General features: G+C 56.9%; 6 protein-coding genes and 1 non-coding gene across 7 annotated transcripts; 5 read left to right on the top strand and 2 right to left on the bottom strand.

Annotated features, from left to right (window-relative positions):
- The first annotated feature begins 956 nt into the window (after positions 1-956).
- Positions 957-3534, top strand: P884DRAFT_295091 (kinase-like domain-containing protein). Its single transcript, XM_069444313.1, has 3 exons — positions 957-1993; positions 2067-2933; positions 3024-3534. Exons 1-3 carry the CDS (start codon positions 1259-1261, stop codon positions 3171-3173), a joined length of 1752 nt encoding a protein of 583 aa, XP_069293637.1. The 5' UTR covers positions 957-1258; the 3' UTR covers positions 3174-3534.
- A 456-nt stretch (positions 3535-3990) lies between these two features.
- P884DRAFT_273195 (uncharacterized protein) lies at positions 3991-4350 on the bottom strand (the record flags this gene model as incomplete). The annotated part of the gene is made up of 1 exon (XM_069442570.1): positions 3991-4350. The coding sequence occupies one exon, from the start codon at positions 4348-4350 to the stop codon at positions 3991-3993; it is 360 nt and encodes a 119-aa protein (XP_069293636.1).
- A 2597-nt stretch (positions 4351-6947) lies between these two features.
- P884DRAFT_t176 lies at positions 6948-7019 on the top strand. The gene has a single exon. It is a non-coding gene; the product is annotated as a tRNA-Cys (tRNA).
- A 1102-nt stretch (positions 7020-8121) lies between these two features.
- On the top strand, positions 8122-10108 carry P884DRAFT_332768 (glycoside hydrolase superfamily). The gene is made up of 5 exons (XM_069445811.1): positions 8122-8404; positions 8508-8601; positions 8719-8962; positions 9049-9255; positions 9355-10108. Exons 1-5 carry the CDS (start codon positions 8297-8299, stop codon positions 9947-9949), a joined length of 1248 nt encoding a protein of 415 aa, XP_069293635.1. The 5' UTR covers positions 8122-8296; the 3' UTR covers positions 9950-10108.
- Positions 10109-11808: 1700 nt separating this feature from the next.
- P884DRAFT_318014 (uncharacterized protein) lies at positions 11809-13863 on the top strand (the record flags this gene model as incomplete). The annotated part of the gene is made up of 1 exon (XM_069445327.1): positions 11809-13863. One exon carries the CDS (start codon positions 11809-11811, stop codon positions 13861-13863), a length of 2055 nt encoding a protein of 684 aa, XP_069293634.1.
- A 584-nt stretch (positions 13864-14447) lies between these two features.
- P884DRAFT_264926 (uncharacterized protein) lies at positions 14448-15623 on the top strand. Its single transcript, XM_069441897.1, has one exon. It carries the CDS (start codon positions 14620-14622, stop codon positions 15232-15234), a length of 615 nt encoding a protein of 204 aa, XP_069293633.1. The 5' UTR covers positions 14448-14619; the 3' UTR covers positions 15235-15623.
- Positions 15624-15721: 98 nt separating this feature from the next.
- Positions 15722-19999, bottom strand: P884DRAFT_332766 (histone deacetylation protein Rxt3-domain-containing protein). Its single transcript, XM_069445810.1, has 2 exons — positions 17668-19999; positions 15722-17588 (listed from the first exon to the last, which is right to left on the bottom strand). The coding sequence occupies exons 1-2, from the start codon at positions 19710-19712 to the stop codon at positions 15986-15988; spliced, it is 3648 nt and encodes a 1215-aa protein (XP_069293632.1). The 5' UTR covers positions 19713-19999; the 3' UTR covers positions 15722-15985.
- Positions 20000-21550: the final 1551 nt, after the last annotated feature.

Here is a 21550-nt window from a genome sequence, read left to right as displayed (position 1 = left end):
AGTTACGCTGATTGAATAATTAATTATTAGATGTTTGTCGGCATCGCAACAAGGCCGTAATTACTAGATGAATTTGGACATGTCATCGTATAGATTACATTCGTCTGACCGGAACAGAAGAGGCCTGGCCCTGGAAGGAAGGTACCAGAATGTATGAGATGAAGGTGAACCAAAACAACCAACCAACTTGCTGACCACAATGAATAGGATATTACTTGATTACTTGGGGAAGGTGGGGCATCTCACTTCGTTCCTGCCTCCGCTCCCAGGAGGTTGGAACCGGTTCAGTTTGCCCGCTCGCACTGCCATGTAGTACAGTGATGAAGGGCTCACCAAACACCTCTACTTCCCTTTCCAATTAAAACAGTTTCTGGATACAAACTCGCATCCTGCTGCGATTTAGGTCGGCGCCCGAGGACCATCAAAGCGTTGCGCATCGTTGCAACCCTTCTCTGGCCTTGCAAAGCGAATCATCAAATAACTTTACGATTGGAAGAACCTATCTATCCATTTCGCAATGCATTTGGGCTCGACTCGGCAGCTCGTCACGCACACATCTTATGCCGATCTTCAGGAACCTGCCATTCGAGTCATTTGGAACCAGCACACTTTCGCTCCCTGCAAGCCAGGCTGTCAAGTCTGATACCATCTGAGCCCGACTGAATGGTACCTTGGGCCTGAACGGCGTCGCTGCTCGTGCCGCGATTGGCGAATTGTCGCCCGCCGCTACACAAGGAAGTGCAGATGATGTAGCCTTGTCCACGCTGGCCGAATACCACTCCATCTTGTTCCAAGTGTGGGACTCGGGTGAAGGCCGCGGTTGGTGCCGGGACCAATGAGAACCTTCATGGCGGCATGTCGAACGAGGCCTAACCACCTGGGCCGTTGCGGGCGCGCCCCCCCGTGCCCCGCGCTGTCCAGCGTGGCAGCAGCCACCATGCGAGCGTTGGCGTTGGCCATGCATGCTGTCGCCGGGTTTGTCCCAGAGCTTGGCTGTCGACTTGTCGCTCTCATCCCGTTCAAGAATAGGATTCTCTTTCGAGCACTTGATCTGACTTTCCTCTTTCCTTAGCGCGCCCCCCAGCTAGGTGCAAAAAGGAGGATTCTGAAAGGGACATTCATGGCCCCCTGAAGGCGGGTTGCATCCGTTTCTGGGCCATCCCGCCGTCTTAAGCCCCCCCCCCCCCGCACTTTGCACCTGAGACGGTGCTCCCCGGATGCTGCCCTCACTGTTCAGCCAACCGCCCAACCGCCGACCATGGACGACGGCTCCTATGACGACACCGCCGAAACGACCCATGCCCAGCTCCCTCCCGCCTTCATTTTGGCCCCGCTGAACTCGGCCGCGCGGAAAGCCGTCGACCACGAGAGGAATGGGCACCTCCGCTTCAAGATCAACGACACCATCGGTATCTGGGTCAACTTCGCTGACCAGAGACATACCTGGACGCTGGGAAAGGGCGACACCGACATATACCTCCCAGACACCAGGTCCAGCAGCGGCAAAGGCTCTCCGCATATCTCGCCCGTCCATGCGTCCTTCCAACTGGTCGAGGAGACAGGCGCCGTCTTGCTATTCGACAGTTCCGACAACCGTACCGTCGAGCCACTCCCGCACGCCACTTCCTACACAGTCCCGTTCCGCCCCAATGCCAGGTCGGTCCTTGTCGCCCCCGGTATCAACCCGAGGGTAGCGTTTGGTAAAGACCACTGGTACCAGTTCGAAATACAATGGCATTCAGATGGTCTCTATTCCTTGCCAAAGGGCGAGCCCTACCAGATGGGCCCAAGAAACTCGCGGACCAAGAAGTATGTGTGGGGTGGGGAGGTTGGGGCCGGCTCCTACGGCACCGTCTCGTGGGTATTGGATGCCACCAACGGCAAGATCATCGCTGTCAAGAAGTTTCACAAGCTGTCGGGCAAGAATCTCGAATTTGCCACCAGGGAGATTGCCAATCTCTTGAGCATCAATAGAAACGACTCGATCAAACATGCAAGCTTGCCCTTTCGCCCTGCCACGCTGCCTCGTTTGCTCATTCGCTGACCTTCCCCCCCCCCCCCCCCAGGAGCACATTCTCGAGATTCTCGACTACTCCGGCGGTGGGAAGAACGACAACTGGGGCGAGATCTTCATGCCGCTCATGGGCGGCAACCTCAAGACGCTAGTCGAGAACGTCCCTGACGCCTACGCCCTCTCCAACGATGTCCTTCACCAGATGCTCCTCGCCCTAGAGTGCATCGCCAGCCACCGCATCATCCACCGCGATGTCAAGCCGGAAAACATCCTTTGGGAGTACGACGCGACGAACACAAACAACTACCGCTTCTGCCTTGGCGACTTTGGCCTATCTAACGACCCGGATCTGGCCCGCACTGCCGCCGGGACCGAGCCCTTTATGGCGCCCGAGGTCTTCAATAGGAAGCGACAGACCACCAAGGTCGACATCTGGTCGTTATTTGCCACCATTGTTTGGACGCGCACGCCCCAGTTCCGCCAGCTGTGCGCCCAAATGAGTGCGCCAGACCTGCACAAGTGGCTGGTCGACTTCTCCAAGACGGAGCCGTACGCCAACATACGACGGATGGCAAGCATCGATCCAAATAAGCGGCCTTCGGCGACGGAACAGCTGGCCATCTTAGACGGGCAACACGACGACGTTGCCAACATGGCGACCTCCGGGAGCCCGAGCGGGGATGAGCTGGGTGACGACTTCAACGCGCGGTTCTCCAGTGCCCTGCGCCTGCCGGAGCATAACCCTGATCTATTAGCCTACGGCTCGGGCAGTTCGGAGGCGGTCACGTCGCCCGAGCTACCGTACTATGAACCGTACGCCAGCAGGGTGTACGAGACGTATTGGGAAGCCCGGGCGGGCCCAAGCAGGCAGTATATGCCGCCATCGCCGGATCCGGCTGGCGAGCCGCGCGGCCATGGGGTAGGTAGTCGAGAGATTGAGGCTCTGCCACTCGAGAGATTGAGGCTCTGCCACTCTGAACATGGACCTCCAGTTGCTAACTGTTCGTAGGCATACGTTATGCCCTACGAAGACCCATACGGTCCGGCCGTCAGACAGGGTAGCGGGAGCGGTACGGCTGTGCCAGACAACTTCACCGCCGTTGCCGAAACCGACGAAGAGTCGGCGAGAAGAGAGCCACGAAGGAGACGGCATCATTAACAGGAAGTATCGGGCCCAGATGCTCACGCCTTGGTCACGACCCTTTTTCTTTCTTTTCTTTTCTTTTCTTTTGGTTATATGTTTGTTGTCTAATATTTTCATCTGCATGGCACTGGAAGATACCAGGGCGGAGATCAGGACAGGGTGCATAATAATAGTTCACGCTTTACATGTTGACACCGAAGAAGATCTGGAGCACCAACCCCGGGGCAGCTAGATGTAGTAGTGGGTGGTGGACAACCGCCCAGGAGGGGTGATTACATACGTTTTCACGCTGGCTACAATATGGCCGGGAAAATCAAAGAAGTTTTGATACTCAGGAGCTGCCAAAGCAGCACGCGAATACTTCGTCATGTGCAAGATACTAATATTAATTTCAACTAATTAAACAGCATCCACTTGGGCAGGTCAAATAATTATGACAGCACCGTTTTACGGAGCTTACACACCTTAATTATATAGGCTAATAACAAGTCATATTTATGACTGTTAATTATTATCTGAAAAGAGTGACTGAGAAGGACAATATGACATGTTCGCCCCGACCTTCTCATCCGACGTAAACCGAAGAAAGCACCACGGCCACCACCATCACCACCATTTTCGACTTCCATCATCTGAATCAAGGCCATCGTTCAAAGAGCGCGCATACCGCCGGTGAGTGAGAATAAAACGCACGTCCACCCGGAACATAGTTGCTAATCCATGACCCCCGAGGGATGAGCGATGGGGAACTAGTAGCTATCTTTGGCGCCCTCTCGCCTGACCAAGTACCCATTTCATGTCTTTAATGATTAAATCAGTAATTACACCTTAATTAGGCCCCGCAGCGGGCGTGGCCGGTGCCGCAGTCGCTGGCCGTGCCGTAGTCGCAGCAGTCGCCGCTGGGCGAGCACTCGTACACGTGGTGCAGGTTCCGCTTCTGGGTGATGACCCATTCGCCCGTCGCGACCTTGACGCAGTTGCCGCAGTACTGGCCCTGCGGCGCCCCCTTGAGGCACCGGCACCCGTTGCGCGAGCACGCCCGCTTGGTCAGGTCGGACCCGGACACGTCGCCGTCGCGCGCCTCCGCCGCGACGGGGGCGAAGGCGGGCACTTGGGCGGATTCCTGCTCCGACGCCGGGCTGGCGAGGCCGAGAGTGGCGGTCAGGAGGGCCAGGGCGAGGGTGAGACGCATTTTGGTTGATATTGATGTGGTTGTTTGGTTTTTATTATGGCTTTTGTTGGTGATTGACAAGGGAAGAAAAGTGAAGAGCGAGAATTCTTGTTTTTTTGTTTAATTATCAACGTATGTTTAATAGCGAGACTTGCGCTGCCAGGTAGTGAGGATGTGTCGAGGCTCGGAGGACAGGCTAATACAATGCTCATCCAAGCGGGAAAGAAAGCCCCTTCTTATAGATCTCGAGAAGAGAGTATTTTTTTTAGTTGACTGCTCTCTCGTCTGCTTGCACGACTTGCTGTCTCTGCCAGGTCTCGGCAGCTGAGTCCCCTTCCTCATTGTTGCCACTTTTGCCCCTTCTGTTGCAATTTGTCCTCTCTTACCCTCACTTTCATGTCAAGCAATATCGACACTCCCCCGTCTCGCTCAGCTCAGAGCGAGCACGCTAATCACCTAATTATTCCTCGCATTCCATTGGTGAGCCGACCAGGCTCGGGGCTTCTGAAAACCAGAAGCATGCGTCTTGTGTCTGTCTCTCCTGTTGTGGGGAGCTAATTCGGAAGGCGATCTTCGTCCAACTCTGTTACCATGCATACGTGTGTGAGGAAGAGAGGCCGAACTAGGGCGAGCCTTGCAGAGAATGGCGGTGGCTGTAATTAGCTAACCTGGTGGGGCGGGAAGTCCGGGCAACCAAACACGCTTTTGATGTCCCTCCTGGCGGATGGGAAATAATTGATAAATGAGACTCCCTTGGCTGACTGGTCAAGTTGGGTAATGACTGCGATTCTCTCAGATGACGGAAACAGAGGGGACTCCGGCCTGTTTGAAGAGGTTTGCCTCTAGACAACCGGGCAGTAATTATTAGACACGACGTCTCCGACGTCCCCAATCACCAACGCTGTGGCTCCCAGTTGCTACACGTCACTAACCCTACCGACCTGGTTCCCGGTGCGCCGATGCTGATAGTAAGTGGGATAGAGTGTCTCAGCCAAGGTTCCCAGATGTGCGGCCAATCCAGCCTCTTGGGTGTATTAATGGCAGGACTCTATCTTGGTATTGCTGACCGTCGACGGCCTAAATGTCCATCCGTCTGTGGGCCGACCATGACGCGTTTTAGGGCGGTTGTTTGCATAATAGACTTAGGAGTGTTTGCTATACGGTGCCGTGTCATGAAGTTGCCGGTGTCCCAGTACTCTCAAATGAGGGCGGCAGAAATAAATGAGCGCTATTAATAGTGTAATTATCATCAAGCCGTGTTCGGGTTGCTTTCCTCAATAAGCGGGTATAACCTGCCTTAAGGGGAAGAGAAGGCTTCAGCTACTATTGACGGTGTGACGAGAAGGTGACATGTAAGCCAACACCTCCGACCCGGTGCAAGGTAAGCTGGGTCGTGTAACAACCTGGTACCGTATTTGCGCAGGCAGCCGTCAGCCGTGCCAACCTACCTTAATCAAGCCCGCGCAGGGTTTTTGGCTGTTCAAAAAATCCTACTGGAGTAGGCCCCTCTCTCCCGGGAGAGTAGTGTGAGCGTAGAGCGTGCCTCCTCATTGCCCAGGCTTCATGGGAAACATATTTATAGGTGCGTGCTCTTCAAGGGAGCCGCTTCGCCCTAGAACATAGACAGTACTGTACATACGTACGAGGGACCGAAGAGATTGGGTGTTACGGAGTTATTGCCAAGTCAGTCCCAGGATCCGGGTGTACGGAAAGCTTAATCACGAGGCAGCGAACCATGTATTAGCCGGCGGGAAAAGGGGGGGGGGGGCAAGACGCTCAACAGGCTGTACGTGAGTATTATATGTAATTCATTGCTACTTGATGTTATTAATTAAAGACTGACTTGGTCCAGAGTGTAGACCATGCACCCATACATGAAGCAGAGTCAGAGAGCGAAACTTCTTGATACCCAATGTTTGCGACTGAGGGTGGCAATTCCAACCATTTAATTTCCCCCCTCCCCCTTCTACTCTCCACTCAATGAGGTCGCCGCTAAGGTCGGCACAGTGGACGAGGTGACGGTTGCCGTCGCCGTCGCCGCCGCCGGGGCTGTTCCGACTGCGCCGGTTGTCATCGCGCTGGTGCTGCTGCCGCTGCCGCTGCTCCCGTGTCGGAGCCACGGCGAGAGATACATTGACAGAGCTGCCGGTCCGTTGTGTGTGTGTGTGTGTGTGTGTGAAGGTATTACTTACTCAAGTCTTTGGGATAGAGCGAGGCTCACGATGCATGCCCAGCAGCTAGTTATAGGCTGGTCAACCCCCATTTCCATGAAGCATACCTGAATTCTGTAAACATTTTGTGGCACTATCATGACACTTCAATGTGCCAGAGGACGAAGGATTGTGTCTTGAGAGCTGTTACTAATTACACTATTCTCCGTTGTGTAACCCGACAATGTCTTACGCCTCGGAATCTGAGTTCGTTCCTACTCTTTTTTCATGAAGAGATCGTATAATGCCGCTTAGCCTAAACAATGTCATGACGTAAAAGTTAGGTATAGTCAGTTAATCATATACAGATTTGCCACGGCAATCTCAAGTTTTGCAAAAAGATTCCAGGGGGATGCACTTCCCGGCACATATTCTTTGTTTCCGACATGTTTCGTCATCAACCCTGAGGGACGGATAGCTCAGGGGTAGAGCAACCGGCTGCAGTCCGGTAGGTCGCGCGTTCAAATCGCGCTTCGTCCTCACTCTTTTGCTTCGCCACATCTCATCCCTCCAATAATTAATTAGGTGGCGTTCACCTTTTGCACATAATATTGTCGTTGCCAAACTGATATTGATAGAGGCATAAATATATTTCGGCGAGTAATTATGCGCTGATTCCATAGATGCTTGAGTGCTGTTGTCCTTTCTGCCACGTCTCCAATCACCCCAAAAGACCTTGAGAATCCTTGAGAATTATGATATAATTAATTATCCAACGCAGAGCCCTTCTAGTCGCGTCCTGAGACTCAACTTCAACTGCTCTTAATTTAACTTGTCCGTTGATTTTGTTATTCATGTTCCTCCGTTCTGAGGCAAAACAACTCTACACACTCTAGACTGGTATCAGGGTTATACTCTCAGCGTTCGGGCGATTGAATTTCCTACGCTTTAAATCACCGCACCAATGGACTACCTCTTGCGATATGAGCTTCAAGGTCGAGTTCTTTCCCACGTCTCAACTTGCCGCTTGGAGTAGACGAATCTACAGGAGTTCTGAGGCCGCATAATTAATTATAGCAGGTTAAGGGAAGTAATTATGTGGAAGACAGGAACCACACTGCGAAGAGGAAGAAAGTACTGTAAAAGCTGCCTAGGGAAGGAAGAGGTGTTGTCTGGCATGCTGAACGTGTTTCCACAGGAATGCTACTTCAGTCATAGGCTTCACCCAACTGATAATAATTATGTAGACCACTATACGGTACCGTGCCAAGTTACTGAGGGACAAGCGCTCCAGCCCTATTGGGTCGCGTGGTTGTCTTGTCCACTTTGTCGGTGTTTGTCCGCTTCCACATGACCTTTCATGCGCTGATCAGCCGTGACATTCGATCGTCCGCCAATCACCGGTGGCCGGGCTACCAGGTCGGCCAGTGCTGGGTAGGGGAAAAATGACAAAAAGAGAGGGCAACCATTGGTGCGCGTGCAGGAACCTGCAGTTGGCCAACGCCCAAAGCAACACTGCAGTCCTACATCGTGGCGACTCTCCTTTTAGAAGGCATGCGATCGGCTGGCTTTCAGGTTACAGAGCCCTGAAACTCCCCAGTTTCCAGAGCGGTCGATGCTGGATAAACCGAGACCCTCCGACTCACTCAGGGGGACGGACGGTGCCCGGTATATATATCGAACAAAAAGTTCACGCACAAGACGGCTCAGCTCATCATACACATTCGCTGCTGCCAGTCCGGCCAATTCGAATTCCTCAGCTTTGACCTTGGGATTCATCCGCCAGACTTTCCTGAATCGAGACACCGCTAATTACCATGAAGTACGCGCGCAACAGTTTCCTCGTGGCCCTGTATTGGTCGCGAGTCGCCAAGGCCTTGGATAATGGGGTCGGCTTGACGCCTCACATGGGATGGAGCAGCTGGGTAAGAGGCGCATCATCATGCAGCGCCCTTGCCCCTGTCAGCCCCTGAGGCCAGAAGAGACGACGGGGTCGGTTCGCTAATAATTTTCCCATCTATGCCGCAGAATGTCGCCCAGTGCAATGCTGCCTCGGCCAAGTATGCCCTCGACACGGCCGAGAAGTTTATTTCGCTCGGGCTCAAGGACCTCGGGTACGAATGTAAGAAGGCCATGGGGCGAGCTTCTCCTGGTGGCAATCTGCCCTCATCCCCAGCCGCCCGGCGCCGGATTCTCCGAGCCGTGTGTGCGTGACACGTGCTGACGGCGAGCCTCCGAGACGTTAACATTGACGACTGCTGGTCGCTCAACTCTCGCGACGAGAACGGGAAGCTTGTGCCCGATCCGGGAAAATGGCCCGACGGCATCAAACCCGTCACCGACCGGATCCACGACCTGGGGCTCAAGTTTGGTCTGTACGGCTGTGCCGGCCAGAAGACCTGCGCCGGTTACCCCGGGAGCGACGGGGATAAGTACGCGGCCTCGGATGTCTCTCAGCTGGTCGAGTGGGGAGTCGATTTTTGGTACGTGGTTTAACCCAAGTTTCCTCTTATTGTTTCTCACGCGGTGCGGGTTTCACCACTTACATATATGTCCACTACCCGTACAGGAAGTATGACAACTGCTACACCCCCTGCCTGGACAATCCACCGCCGCAAACCTGCCAGAGACCGGCGGGAAACAGCCAAGAGTGGTACGCCCCGATGCGGGATGCCATCCTGGGCGTCCAGGAGACGCGCAAGATCCACTTCAACCTCTGCAACTGGGGACGTGACAACGTCTGGGAGTGGGGCGATGACTACGGACACTCGTGGCGGTACGTCTCGCCGAGGTCCGCTCCGTGGACCCTTCCTAATATTTATTAATTAAGCTACCCATGATTATCTAACCCGACCGCCGGATCGACCACGGACAGGATGAGCGTCGACAACTGGGGAGACTGGGAGAGCGTCGAGCGGATCGGCAGCGCGGCGGCCGACATTGCCGAGTACAGCGGGCCGGGCGGGTTCAACGACCTCGACATGCTCTACCTCGGGTCGCCGAAGCTCAACGCCAACGAGGAGCGCCTCCACTTCGGCCTCTGGGCCATCGCCAAGTCGCCCCTCGTGCTGGGGCTCGACCTCGCCACCATCTCGAACGCGACCCTCGACATCATCCGCAACAAGGGCATCATCGACATCAACCAGGACAGGCTGGGCAAGGCCGCTACCACCTTCACCCCGCCCGGCCGGCCCGGCCCGGAGAGCGAGAGCGGCAGGATCTACCCGTACTGGGCCGGCCCGCTCAGCGACGGCGTCGTCATCGGCCTCTGCGCCGGCACCTCGGCGGGGACCTACGCCGTCGACTTCAGGGACGTCCCGGGCCTCGGAGACGGCAGCTACTCGTGGGAGGAGATGTACACGGGCCAGACCGGCACCGGCACCGGCGTCTCGTTCGACATTGCCCTCCACGACATGCGGGTCGTCAAGGTGAAGACGGGCTCGAAAGGAGGACGGGCGGCAGAACTTTGAGTTGGTCAAGACAAATACGGTAATTGAGCAGTGTGCAAACATTGTACTGTACCTTAGCTACCTTTGCAGGGGGACATCTTGATAATTAACATGGGTAATTACATTATTAGAGCCATCTTGAGCCCCTCTCGGCAACATAATTAGGTAATTAGTGATTGGCTCAAAATGTATATTACCGAGTCCTTGATTTGACCATATTCTTGTATTCCGTCGTCTTTCTCTCATTGTGTGACTCCACCTGCAGAATACTTCCGCCGTTCTATCAAGCAGGCAGTGATCCTCGCCTGAAGCCACCAGAAAAACTATCACGACTTCGGTTCCCCCGTTCAATCGGGAAGAGGCTGTTCTTCGGTGCCCCATCGAGCAAGTGTCAACCACGAGATCCATTCGGGGAAAGGCTCCGAACGATCCGAGATCAGAGCAGCTAAAAAGGCAGTCGGCATCGCAGGCCAGCTCTTGACAGTTTACCATCAGAGTTTGGCATCTTGTCTAGACGTCATTCCTTTTAGTCGATCGAGGTCGAGCTGGGATAAATTACCGAGTCGAAGAGGGTTGGATGTCATGCTGACACAAAGTATACGGCTGGGTGTCATGTTTGCATGTGTTTGTGTTCCACTGACAATTCAGTGTGGGAGGTTGAAACGTCATCGCTTCGTCCGTATGGTTAGCTGAAGTCGGCTTCACCATTGAAGTTGGTGAGCACGAGTCTAATTCGCCCGTCAATTATTAATTATACTCTCCGCGTCGACAAAGAGGCTTCTAACAGAGCGAAATGCATAAGTACTATGCCTAGGTCCGGGTTAATATGGCCCAAAGAATTTGTAGTGTGTAGAGATAATTATCTGCGAGTTATTGCCTAATTAATTAGTTAAACCTGTAATTAATTCATCAGTTCTTGAACGCTGATCCCGTGAGCATGTCGTCGCCAATCACCCTGGAAGATGGAGTCGTCGACTACCCAATCTGCCCTGGCATGGCACTTGACCAGGGTATTTGGCAATACAAGCGCGATGCCAAAGGGCCCGTCATTACGCCCCTTCAAGACGCGCTGAGCATCACGAGGAGAAACGTCGACGGCTACAACCAGTGGGCCTATCTGAGTATCGACCGCAACCTTCGGGCTCAGGGAGGCATCTGCGTGGCCTGCGATCTGAAGCTGGACCGAGTCAGCGTAAGTGAGCTTTCGTAATTGTTTTACTTTTTCCTTTCTTTTCTCTTCTTTTCTCTTCTTTCTTTCCCTCTTCGCCTCTAATTGTTTCAACTTTTCCTTTCTTCTCTCTTCTCTCTTTCCCTCTTCGCCTCCTTACAGAAACAAGGCCACGTTGGTAACGGGTCGATAGCCACCGACCGAGGTCAAGATATCGCTCACGGCAGATGTCATCCTGCGTTATGACGGATCAACGCTCAAGTACTGTTGGTTTGATAAAACCACGGGCGGCTTTGTCGACATTGGCCGGTCTGCCATCCGTATCGGGGATCAGAAGACACATACAGTTGTGCTCTGTATCTGTCCCACAGTCATTACTGTCTTTGAGGATGGCAATCGCATGGGTAATTACGCTTTATAACTAGTTAATAATTCCTAATTTTTAATCGTTAATCATTAATTAATAGGCGCATGGACGACGACGGTCCCGGCAACCTTCCAACCGACCTTCAACTGGCAGATCCTCGCCACCAGAGCCGAGTTGCAAGCCACCCTCTCCAACATCCTCGTTCTCCCGCCGCTCTTCGTGCCCAACGTCAGCACACCCTGGGACGTGGCGTTCACCAATGTAGGGGCGCCTCTCTCCAGCCAATGGACCATCACGCGCGCCCCCGGCGACGCCATCCCCGTCACCTTCTCGGCCGGGGGCTACATGCGCGCCTCGACGGAGAAGCTGTCGAGATACAACTCTACGGTGTGGACCGCGGCCACCTGGAAGCTCCCCAGCACGGGCATCATCATGTACCGGCTGCGCGTCAACGCGTCCGGCGGCAGCGAGACCAAGGTGACCATCTTCGGCAACTACATCCTCCGCATCACGAGCGGAGGAAAGCGTCTGGAATGGGACGCCTGGATCGACAACCAGTTCCGCAAGCAGGGAGACAGCTCCATCGTGGTCGGCAGCGCCGACTGGACCGTCGTCATGGTGCATTATTCCCCGACCATGGTCACGCTCCTCGAGAACGGGGTGCAGAAGTTCTCGGCGCCCTGGTGGACGACGGCGTCGCCCGACCTGACGCCCGGCTTCAGCGTCCAGCACCTGGACACGCAGACGGCCGTCTCGGTCGACATCAGCCACGTGCGCACGCTGTCGGTGAGCAAGTCGCCTCGCGGCCTGGTCGAGGACCTCCAGCCGGCGCTGCTCAGCTATTACCCGCTCAAGGACGGCGTGTCCGACCTGGCGGTGGCCACTCCGGCGCTCGACCTGGTCCCGACGACGCCGGACTACAAGCCGAGCTACTCGCCGGGCGCGTTCGGGTCCGCCATCGACTTCGCCGGTGCCGCGGGCTGCCTCCGGATCCCCCTGTATCCGTACGGGCGCGTCTTCCCGTCCTACGCCCTCTCCCTCTGGGTCAGGGCGGCGTCGTACCCGCCCCCGGGGACCGACAACGCCGGCATCGCGGGGCCCCTCTCGCTGCGTGCGGACGGCAGGCTGAGCTACGAGTTTGTGTACTCGAGCGGCAAGCACTACGTCACGCCCAGCGTCACGTTCGTGTCGCGCAACCCGCTGCCGCTGGCGACGTGGACCTCGGTCGTCGTCACGTACGCGTACGAGGAGTCGCGCCTCGCCATCTTGGTCGGCGGCGTCCTCGACTCCGTCTTCTACACGTCCAGCGACAACAGCAGCCGGTGGGCCGTGACGCCCTTGGCCGGGTACATCGGCGGCGCCCTCCGTTCTTCTTCTTCTTCTTCCTCCTCCTCCTCCTCCCTGACAGCGGAGTCGCCGCTCGTCGTGCTGGATGGTCAGATCAGCGACGTGGTGCTTCTCAAGACGCACGTACACAACCACGCCGCGGCCGCGATGGCGACTCGCATCAGCGCGAGTTCTGCTGCTGCTGGTGGTGGTGGTGGTGGCGACGGCGGCGCGGGAGGAGCCCGGCGGGCGCTTGCGATCCCGGGTTTCCCGTCTGGGGTGGCGGTCCGTATCCATTCCGAAGACGTGCCGGCCGAGGAAGAAGTATTCTTCTTCGTCGTCCCGCTGATCATCGTGGTCCTGTCGATAGCCGTGTCCGTGTACTTGTACAGCACGATCGAGACGATGACCCCTCTGCCCCCCGACGCCAAAACGCTAGACGAGATCGTCGACAACATCGTGCGCGTGGTCGACAAGCCGGCCAAGCCGGACCGCAAGTGCAGCCGGGACCAGGCGGGCATCCCCAAGTACTTTCCCATCACGCTCGACGTCGGGGGGGAAGGGCTCTATTGGAACGGCTTCGTCGCCGGCTTTCCCGACGCCATCAACGTCAACGATCACGACAGGCAGTTCAACCCGGACGTCCGGCATCCCGGAGAGCCTCGCGCCAAGATCCCGTACCTGGTCGAGGTCGAGTCGTGGGACAAATTCCCGCCGACGACGCTGCCCTTCAGCGAAAACTTTGCAGAGCGGATCTGCATGCAGAGCGCGCCCCTGACGGATACCAACGTGACCGAGATTGCGAGGGTCATCAGGCCCGGAGGGGTCGTCGACCTATGGATCGACGCGGAGGCGTTTGGCCAGCAGATCGACCAGCTCGCGCGGCTGCTCAACTCGGAGGTGACATTCCCGGTCGGTGCCAACTACTTTACGGGGAACTACTGGATCGAGGTGCCCGCGTACCACACCCACCGGGCCTTTGCTGGGGATCTCAACGACCTAGTTGCATACGAAGTTGCCGAAGAAGGCTATCTCGAGCACCGGCGGATTGTCTCGCACAAAGAGAATGTCTAATTAATTAATAGGGTACGCAAAACAAACCCAGCCTCTGCAGCGACAGGACAACCTCACATGATAACTATTAATTAGCACTCGCCGTCACGCCTGTGTGCCCGTTACTAGGCGCGGTCAGGTCAACATGGGAGGTAATGATTTAATTAATTGATTATGCAAAGTCGACTGGCCGAGGAGACGAAGGTGAAAAAACGAGGTGTTCCTTGATTATTAATTATTTACCCCGTCGGTTTTGTAAATAAATTGATCTGTTGTTCATAGGAGACACGGCCAGAAACAGGTTGACGGTCAACGAGCCCTGGAAAAATTGACAAAAGTCGTAGTTATTTGGTCTTCGTAGATAATAGTAATTATCCGAGAGCATTTATAGTAAGATTTCATACCACTCCTTGATATAATATGTACGGATGTATTTGTTCTCCGTATTGCAGCTTGACCTTGGTCGGAAAAACGGGGCGGCTCTGGCCAGGTCCCCGGGTCCCCACCAAGTCACTACTAACGTTAACATAGCCAGGAATCCTAGGCGCCGGGAGATCCTCGCCTCGGTCCCGGACCCACCCACCTGATTGCACTCAACAACGGGCCCACGCTCTCCCGTCATATTCCCTCGGATCCGCGCCTTTTTCATCCGACGCTCCTCCGAGCTCGCCGCCGCCAGCCATCAAACATCCAACGCCTCGCGACTCACCTCACATCGAGAAGCCTACAGCACAGCGGATTGAAACAGGTCATCTCCTTTGCGACTGAGAAGCAACAATGTCGCGCCTCGCCCGGCCGATCTCGCGACTTCCCATCTTCTTCCAAACCGTCGGCTCAACAACGACAACAACAACAGCAACAACAACAATAACAACAGCAGCAGCAGTAACAACAGCAACAGCAAGACTCGTCGTCGCCTCAACCCGCCCCTACTCGTCCTCCTCCTTCCTCCAACCGGGCCCCTCCCCGCCCCGCCTCCCGCCGGAGCAGCAAGCCGAGTTTGAGCGGCTGCAGCGCGCCGCCGAGGCCGCCCTCTCCTCGCACACGAGCATCCCCGCGACCTCGACGACAACAGAGGAACAACAGCGGCCGCCGCTAACCACCTCGCGGCACGTCACCATCCCCTCCTCCTCCTCCTCCTCCTCCGCCTCCTCCTCCTCCGCCTCCTCGTCGCCGTCGTCGTCGTCGTTTCAGCCCCCCTCCCCCGTGGATCCGGTCGTGGGCGTGGACGCGGGCGGGACGTTCAGCGGCGGGATGCGCAAGGGGGCGCCGCCCGAGTTCGAGGGCGACCGGAACCCGGTCACGGGCGAGATCGGCGGGCCCAAGAACGAGCCGCTGCGGTGGGGCAGCACCGGCGACTGGAGCTTCAACGGGCGGGTGACGGATTTTTGAAACGGGTTTCGTGTTTGGGGAGGGAGGGACGGTTCCGTGATCGGCAGTCGGATGAGGAGTTTATACTCGCATTCGCAAACACTTGAAGTTGTCGGTGGCAGCAAACACAGAAGAGATTGTTCGCTTGGCGACTGCTCAAACCGGCTGAGCTACCTGATGTAGTTACTTACTGATTCGGATCGGAATCGAACCACTTTGGGCTCGACCCTTGGGCAAAGGCAGCCGGGCGCCGGCAGGGTCTCCGTCCCCCCATAGCTGGCGCCTTGCAGTCAGCCCATGCCAGCGCGCTTGGGAGACGTTGGCCGGGACGGCTTGGGCCAAAGATGTATGTATGTATAGTCCATAACCCATGTAATAACACCAACCAGCCGGATATCTGCCCTGTGGACCATTCTATCGTAAAGCTATATAATATCGGCTTGAGTGACCAGAATATCTCTTCCAAGACTGTAACTGCAGTCATATATTTACCGCCACCGTCAGCCAAGGACGTGTGGCTAGAAAAGCTACGTGTAATAAGGTAGTAGCTTCTCTCCGGCGGCGACTCTCGCCCGCCCACAACGCTGCCATAACTTCCCGCACAAACCACAGAAGCCAAGGTTTTTTTTTTTTTTTTTTTTTTGGAACAGATCAAGCCACCAGGGAACAAGCAAGTTTCACATAATACATACACGGTTCGCTCCATACACAAGGGTGGAGGTGCCGCTTTTAGGCTGTTCCACAGGCCCGCGGAGCATGGCACTTGCTGCCCTCACTCCTCCGCTGCGTTCTCTTCCTGCCCCTGAGCGTCTTGCGGCTCTTGTCCCTCTACCTCCTCCACTCTGCGCTGAACAGTCTCGTCTTTCTCGGCCCCAGACTCCTTGCGTTCTGGTTCCTCCTCGGTAACACTGTCCGCGTTCGGGACTTGTTCAGCCTCCTTATCCGCACCGGGTGCTGTGGCGTTGGCGGCCTTGATTGGCTCGGTATCGGCCTGTTCCTCCTCCTTGGCCTCCTCCGTTTCGTTCTTGCCGGGAAACTCATTCTTGTGTTCCTCTTGGTCTTCAACTGCTCCAGTATCCGCTTTTTCTCGGCCCACTGCATCTTCTTCGTGGGTCTCTCGAACGTCCTTGTCGTCATCATCTTTCTTCCCATCCTTGTCTGCCTTCTCCGGCGCCTGCGGCGGCTCCTCCGCCCGGTTCATATTCTCTTTATCGCCCTCGCTCGGCGGTTTGCTGGCATTCTGCTTCCACCACCCGAGCCCCACCTCCCTCTCCGCGTCGGCGCCGTTGCCGGACGCGGCTCCGTTGACGGGCCGGCTGATCCACGCAGGCGTCATGGCCACCTCTTCCAGCGCCTTGCGGATCCTCTCGCGCCGGACCTTGCCCCGCAGCCGGCTCTGGGACGCGCCGCCGTTGGTCACCCACCGCAGCCCAATCACCATGAAGCTGATCCCGTCGTGGACCGCGCGCTGCTGGGAGTCCTCGCCGCCGAGCGGGCCGCCAAACTCGCGCGACTTGATGCCGAACCGCGTCGTCGAGGCGTACTTCTCCAGCCGCGGCAGGATGAGCAGCGTGACGTGGAGGTCGCGGTTCTCGGGCACCGGCATCGGGCCCGTCTTGGGCGGTTCGGTCAAGACGGTCACGGAGGACGAGCTGGACTGCTGAGAGGAAGACGACCTGCTGCCTTTGCCGTCCGTCCCGCTGGCGTGGAGCAGGTCGCCGACATCCGACACGCTATACCCTTCGTCCAGCCCGAGCATGCTGACGTCCACGTCCTCGGGCCACTCGCCCCGGATCCAGCCGGCGTGGATGCAGGCGGCAACGACGTCGGAATCGTCCGTGTACACATCCGTGCCCCAGAGTGCCCGCCTCGACGTGATTTCTTCTCGCGCCGCCGGTACCAGATGTTCCTTGCCGATCTTCATGGTCAGCGTGCAGTTCTCTTTGCCCTTGATGAGATCCCATGGCAACGGCTTCGGCGTCGATTTGAACCCGCTGCGGGGAGGCCGGCCGGTGCGTGGGTCCTGTAATCGGGCTCGCTTGAGCGTCGGCTCGTACACGACATCGCCGAGGTGGATCCGTGGCCGATCGGCCACGCTCTCCAGGACGGCCCTGGATGAGACAAACTGTCTCGGTTTCGGAAGGATGACAGGAGAGGGACTCCGAGGGGGGGGAACGGGCCTGGCATTCGGCTGGAGACGGGGGTTCGCGTGGTGATGGTGGTGGTGGTGGTGGTGCCCGCCTGGCAGGTCCTTTGCGTGAGCCGTCGGCGAGGGAACGGGGGTTGATCCCTTGACACTCCTGAAAGGCGTATTACCTGCCAGCGCCGGGGACGGCACCTGCTCCAGGTTATGGTGATGGTGATGGTGGTGATGGCTACCACATCGTTAGATCAAGAAATAGAGCAACACTCAAGGGGAAGGAAAGAGGGAAAAGGAAAAAGAAGGAAACATACTGATGATGGTGGTGGGCCTTTGGCTTCTTTGCCCGCCCTCCGACAGGCGTCAGCCGACCGTTATTGACCTCTTCGTCCTCCTCTTTGAGCTTTCTCCGCTTTCCGCGTCCTCCCGCCTTAGCCAAATCTATCGACGCGTCTTGGGACCCATCCATGTCGTCGCGGCGAAGCACACCAGAGCTGCTGCCATATGCGGGGTGCGCGCCCGTGGTCACGGGGCTCGAGATGGCACCGACGCCGGTCCCTATACCGGAGAACATGCGGCCAAACTCGGTCTTGATGCCCGGTTCGCCGGTCGGGCCCATGGGCTGCTGCTGGGCTCCTTGCACCGCCTGCGGGAGCGGGGAAATCCGCCCCTTGCGGTTGATCTCGTGCACTCCCAGCAGGTTTCGGTGCTGGCTATGGGGAGTCCCCACCTCCTCTATGCTCCTATTCCGCGGCGGATCGTACAGCGAGGGCCCCATGCCGCCGTAGGCAACAGACGGAGGAGGGACGGCCGCCTCCTCTCGAGTGCGCGGCGGAGGCTGCTGTGGCTGAGCGCGATCCATGTGCATCGCATTCATGCGCTGCCGGTCCGGAGACCCGTATGACTGCGGGTGTGCCGGCCCAGGCGGGGGGAGGCTGTGCTGATGGTGCGGGTGCGAGCCGGGGTGATGACGATCCGCGGGTCCCGACGAGTAGGAATGAGGTCCGTTATAGTGAGGCGCCGTATTGGGCGGGTAGTCTTGATGCCTTGAAGGGTGTATGGCGGGATCATAGGGGCCCCGTGACGGCTCGTACCCGGGTCTCGTCCAGTCTCTCGGGTCCGGAGGGCGGCCGTACTGTTGTGCGCGCTGCTCCGCTTGCCGCTGGTATTCGTTCGGATGCAGCCCGGCCATGCCCAGTTCCCGACGCTGGCTTTCGCGAAGTTCTCGCTCGCGGAGCTCTCGCTCGCGAGACTCCCTTTCGCGCATCTCCATCTCCCTCTCTTGGCGTTCCCGTTCCTGACGCTCCCTATCGGATATGTACCTCTGCTCCTCATATTTCATCACCCTGATAGGCCGTTCAGGGTTGTATTCCTCCGAAGGCCGGATCTCTTCCCTGTGTCCGTACATGTCCTGCGGCCTCCCGGCTTCAACCGGCCGAGGCGGGGGGGCGTTTACGTATTGCCTAGGCGGGCTCAATGGCCTAGGGCCAACAGAGCTGGCCGACAACCGCCCCGATTCCCTCGATTGCTCAGCCGGTGGCAGCGGAGGGCCCCGCTGCGGGTAAGCCTGCGGGGTGCCGTACCGTTGTAGCTCGGGTGTCGAGTGGTATGCGGGAGGAGAGGCAACCGACGCGGCTCTCGGATCTCGGTTGTCGTATATGCGGTGGTGGTCTGGGGTCTGCGGTCGCCGGAATGCATTGTACTCGGACACCGTCGTCGGCTGCGGTCGTGGGGACGCGTGCATGGCTTGGCTGTAAGACGGACCGGGCGTAGTTGAGGGCGGGCCTGGGGTGTACTGGGAGGGGGGAGGAGCGGATTCACGCCCAGGCGGAGGGCCACCGAGCATCGAGGATATAGACATGCTGCTTCCCGAACTGGCTGTCCTTGGCAGCGACTCCAAGGCAGGGAGCTCACGTCCGCGCGGGAAGGTCGTCGGGGGGCCAACCGAAACCGGCGGCGGGCGCGGCTGTGGCAAGCTGTACGGCCCGCCCAACTGATGGCTCTGGCCCTGCTGTTGTTGCTGTGGCGGTGAGTTGGGTGGCGGCATGCCGCGAGTCATAGCGGTGGCAGATGTGATGGACGACGAGCTCTGATGCCGAGAATGCGTTGAGGTCGGCATCGGACTTGGCCCGTGTTCGGGCGGGTATTGCCGAGTCGAGGAGTAATAGGACGACGGATCGGATGGTTTGCGCGCGTGCACATCGGTATAGGGACCCGCTGTCGCAGGAGGATGCGAGGCAGCGGGCGGATACGGCGGCTGCGAGGACGTGGTTGTGGGCGTCTGGGGGAACGACGGGCGGCCAAAGGGCGAGGCACCGTTCCGCGAGAACGGATGTTGCGGCGGCTGCCTCGAGTCCATCGCGTCGGGTGTTGATGGTGGCCCGAAGTAGTCGGAGGTGCCCAAAAACCAAGATTGGCGCGTTCCGCGTCGACGGCGCGGTTAAGGTTCACGGGTGGCTTAAATTCGATCGGGCGCAAGGGAGCGGTCTTCGGATCAGGGCGACGCGATGCGAGATGCGACGACACAGCGATGTGGCTATCCTCGTTTCCAGGTTATGGAGGAAAGAAAGGGAGGCGAGCCTGAACCCAGAGAGCTCGATCGTAAATTTTGCGCCTTTGCTTCCCCAGCTGGGCTGCGGGCTGCGGACTGCGGGCTGCGGACTGCTGACTGAGAAAAGAGGCGGTTGGATCACCCGACGTGCAGATTTGGTCCCGCAAACTGACAAGCTCCAACTGGTCCGAGCTTGCAGCAGGAGGAGAAAAAAAGGGCTTTGTATTGATTGGTTGGTCGCCTGAGCCCACCGGGGAAGGTGGAACGCGAGCCAGACCAAGAGCCGAGCGAGCAAGGATGACCTGGCGCGAGCGGAGTCTGGCAACAGGGGCCGGCCCCAGATCGAATCTACAGCCAATTCAACACTGCACACCGTTGCTGTGCGGCAGGGTTGACAAAAATGGGCGTCCCTCACATGCCCAAGGCCCAGCGCAAAAAAAAAAAAAAAAAAAAAAAAAAAAAAAAAAAAAAAGACTTCATTTGGCTCCCAAAACCGTGGGCGACTCGCACACACAAATGGTATTACGAGACAGAAAAAAGCATGCAACAATAAAAGGGTAATTAAATTATGTATGTACACCTTATACTGTACGGGTACTGGTTGAAACGAAAAAGCATGCGAACACGCGGAAGGCCAGCAGCGGCGCCAGGTGCGCGGGCTAGAGCTCAAGCATCCGGCAATCTGGACAGATGGAGAGTGTGAGGTACGTGCATACATGTATGGCAGGCTCTGTTGGGTTTCTCGGGTCACTCTCATTGTTCATCACGAGTCTCTCGAAAAAAGCCCCTCTCACGCGGTCATGGCCGCAACATAGACTGCAGGACCCGGCATATGAAACTCTGGCCCCCTGACATTGCCGCAGTATGCGATGAGTGTGAGATTGTACCGAGCAGTGGGTTGCACCAGGTTACACACGGTTGACGCCCTGCATCGCATGGCTTGCTGTTTGGGTGGGTATAGCCGTTTGCTTGCCCGACGCCGAGCAGCCGAGACAAGCCCGTTATCTGGTTGGATGTTCAGGTACGTTGGTTACGCAATAGCGGTGTGGCTGCGTTTGATTTCTGCCCGTTCTGCTGCGGGGTCCAATTGGAGAAGATTGAGCGCGGGGTGAAGGGTCGTTTTGACAATCCCACCTAATAACGTTATTTGTATTTGCGACTCCCCAGCACTTCCGTCGCATCCGTTGCCGATTGAAGACCAGCGAGATAGCAATACTGTTGCCACCAACGAAGTGGCGCAGTAACAATGAAGTTCTCGCATCATGTCTCCCAGAGTTACTGAAAGGAATCAGTTTCGAGGAGCTGTATAACTAATATATCTGTTCCAGTTGCGCAATGTTGCTTTCTTTTTTTTTATTTTCCAGGTCGGATTAAGCCACAGTTTCATGACGGAGCTTGTCGTCCATGATCTCGCGTAAGCTTAAAAAGGAAGGCAGGATTCATTCCGCCTGCCTAAAGAGGAGAGCGCTGTTGTCATTGTGGCTTCCTGCAACGCTTGTTAGCGAGGCATTGAGTTGCTCTAACTGCAACCGCGACGAAACACAAGGGTATAATTATTGAAGGTGCGGGCAACTTCCACGCTTCTCTCCCGAAGCACTAGTATAATATGTATGTACCAGACTCGGCAGGAGTCTCAATTATTGCAA

The sequence above is a fragment of the Thermothelomyces heterothallicus genome (assembly GCF_042370625.1).
Source record: "Thermothelomyces heterothallicus CBS 202.75 unplaced genomic scaffold P884_scaffold_38, whole genome shotgun sequence".
Lineage (NCBI taxonomy): Eukaryota > Fungi > Ascomycota > Sordariomycetes > Sordariales > Chaetomiaceae > Thermothelomyces > Thermothelomyces heterothallicus.
This window is presented reverse-complemented; position numbering and strand designations above follow the sequence as displayed.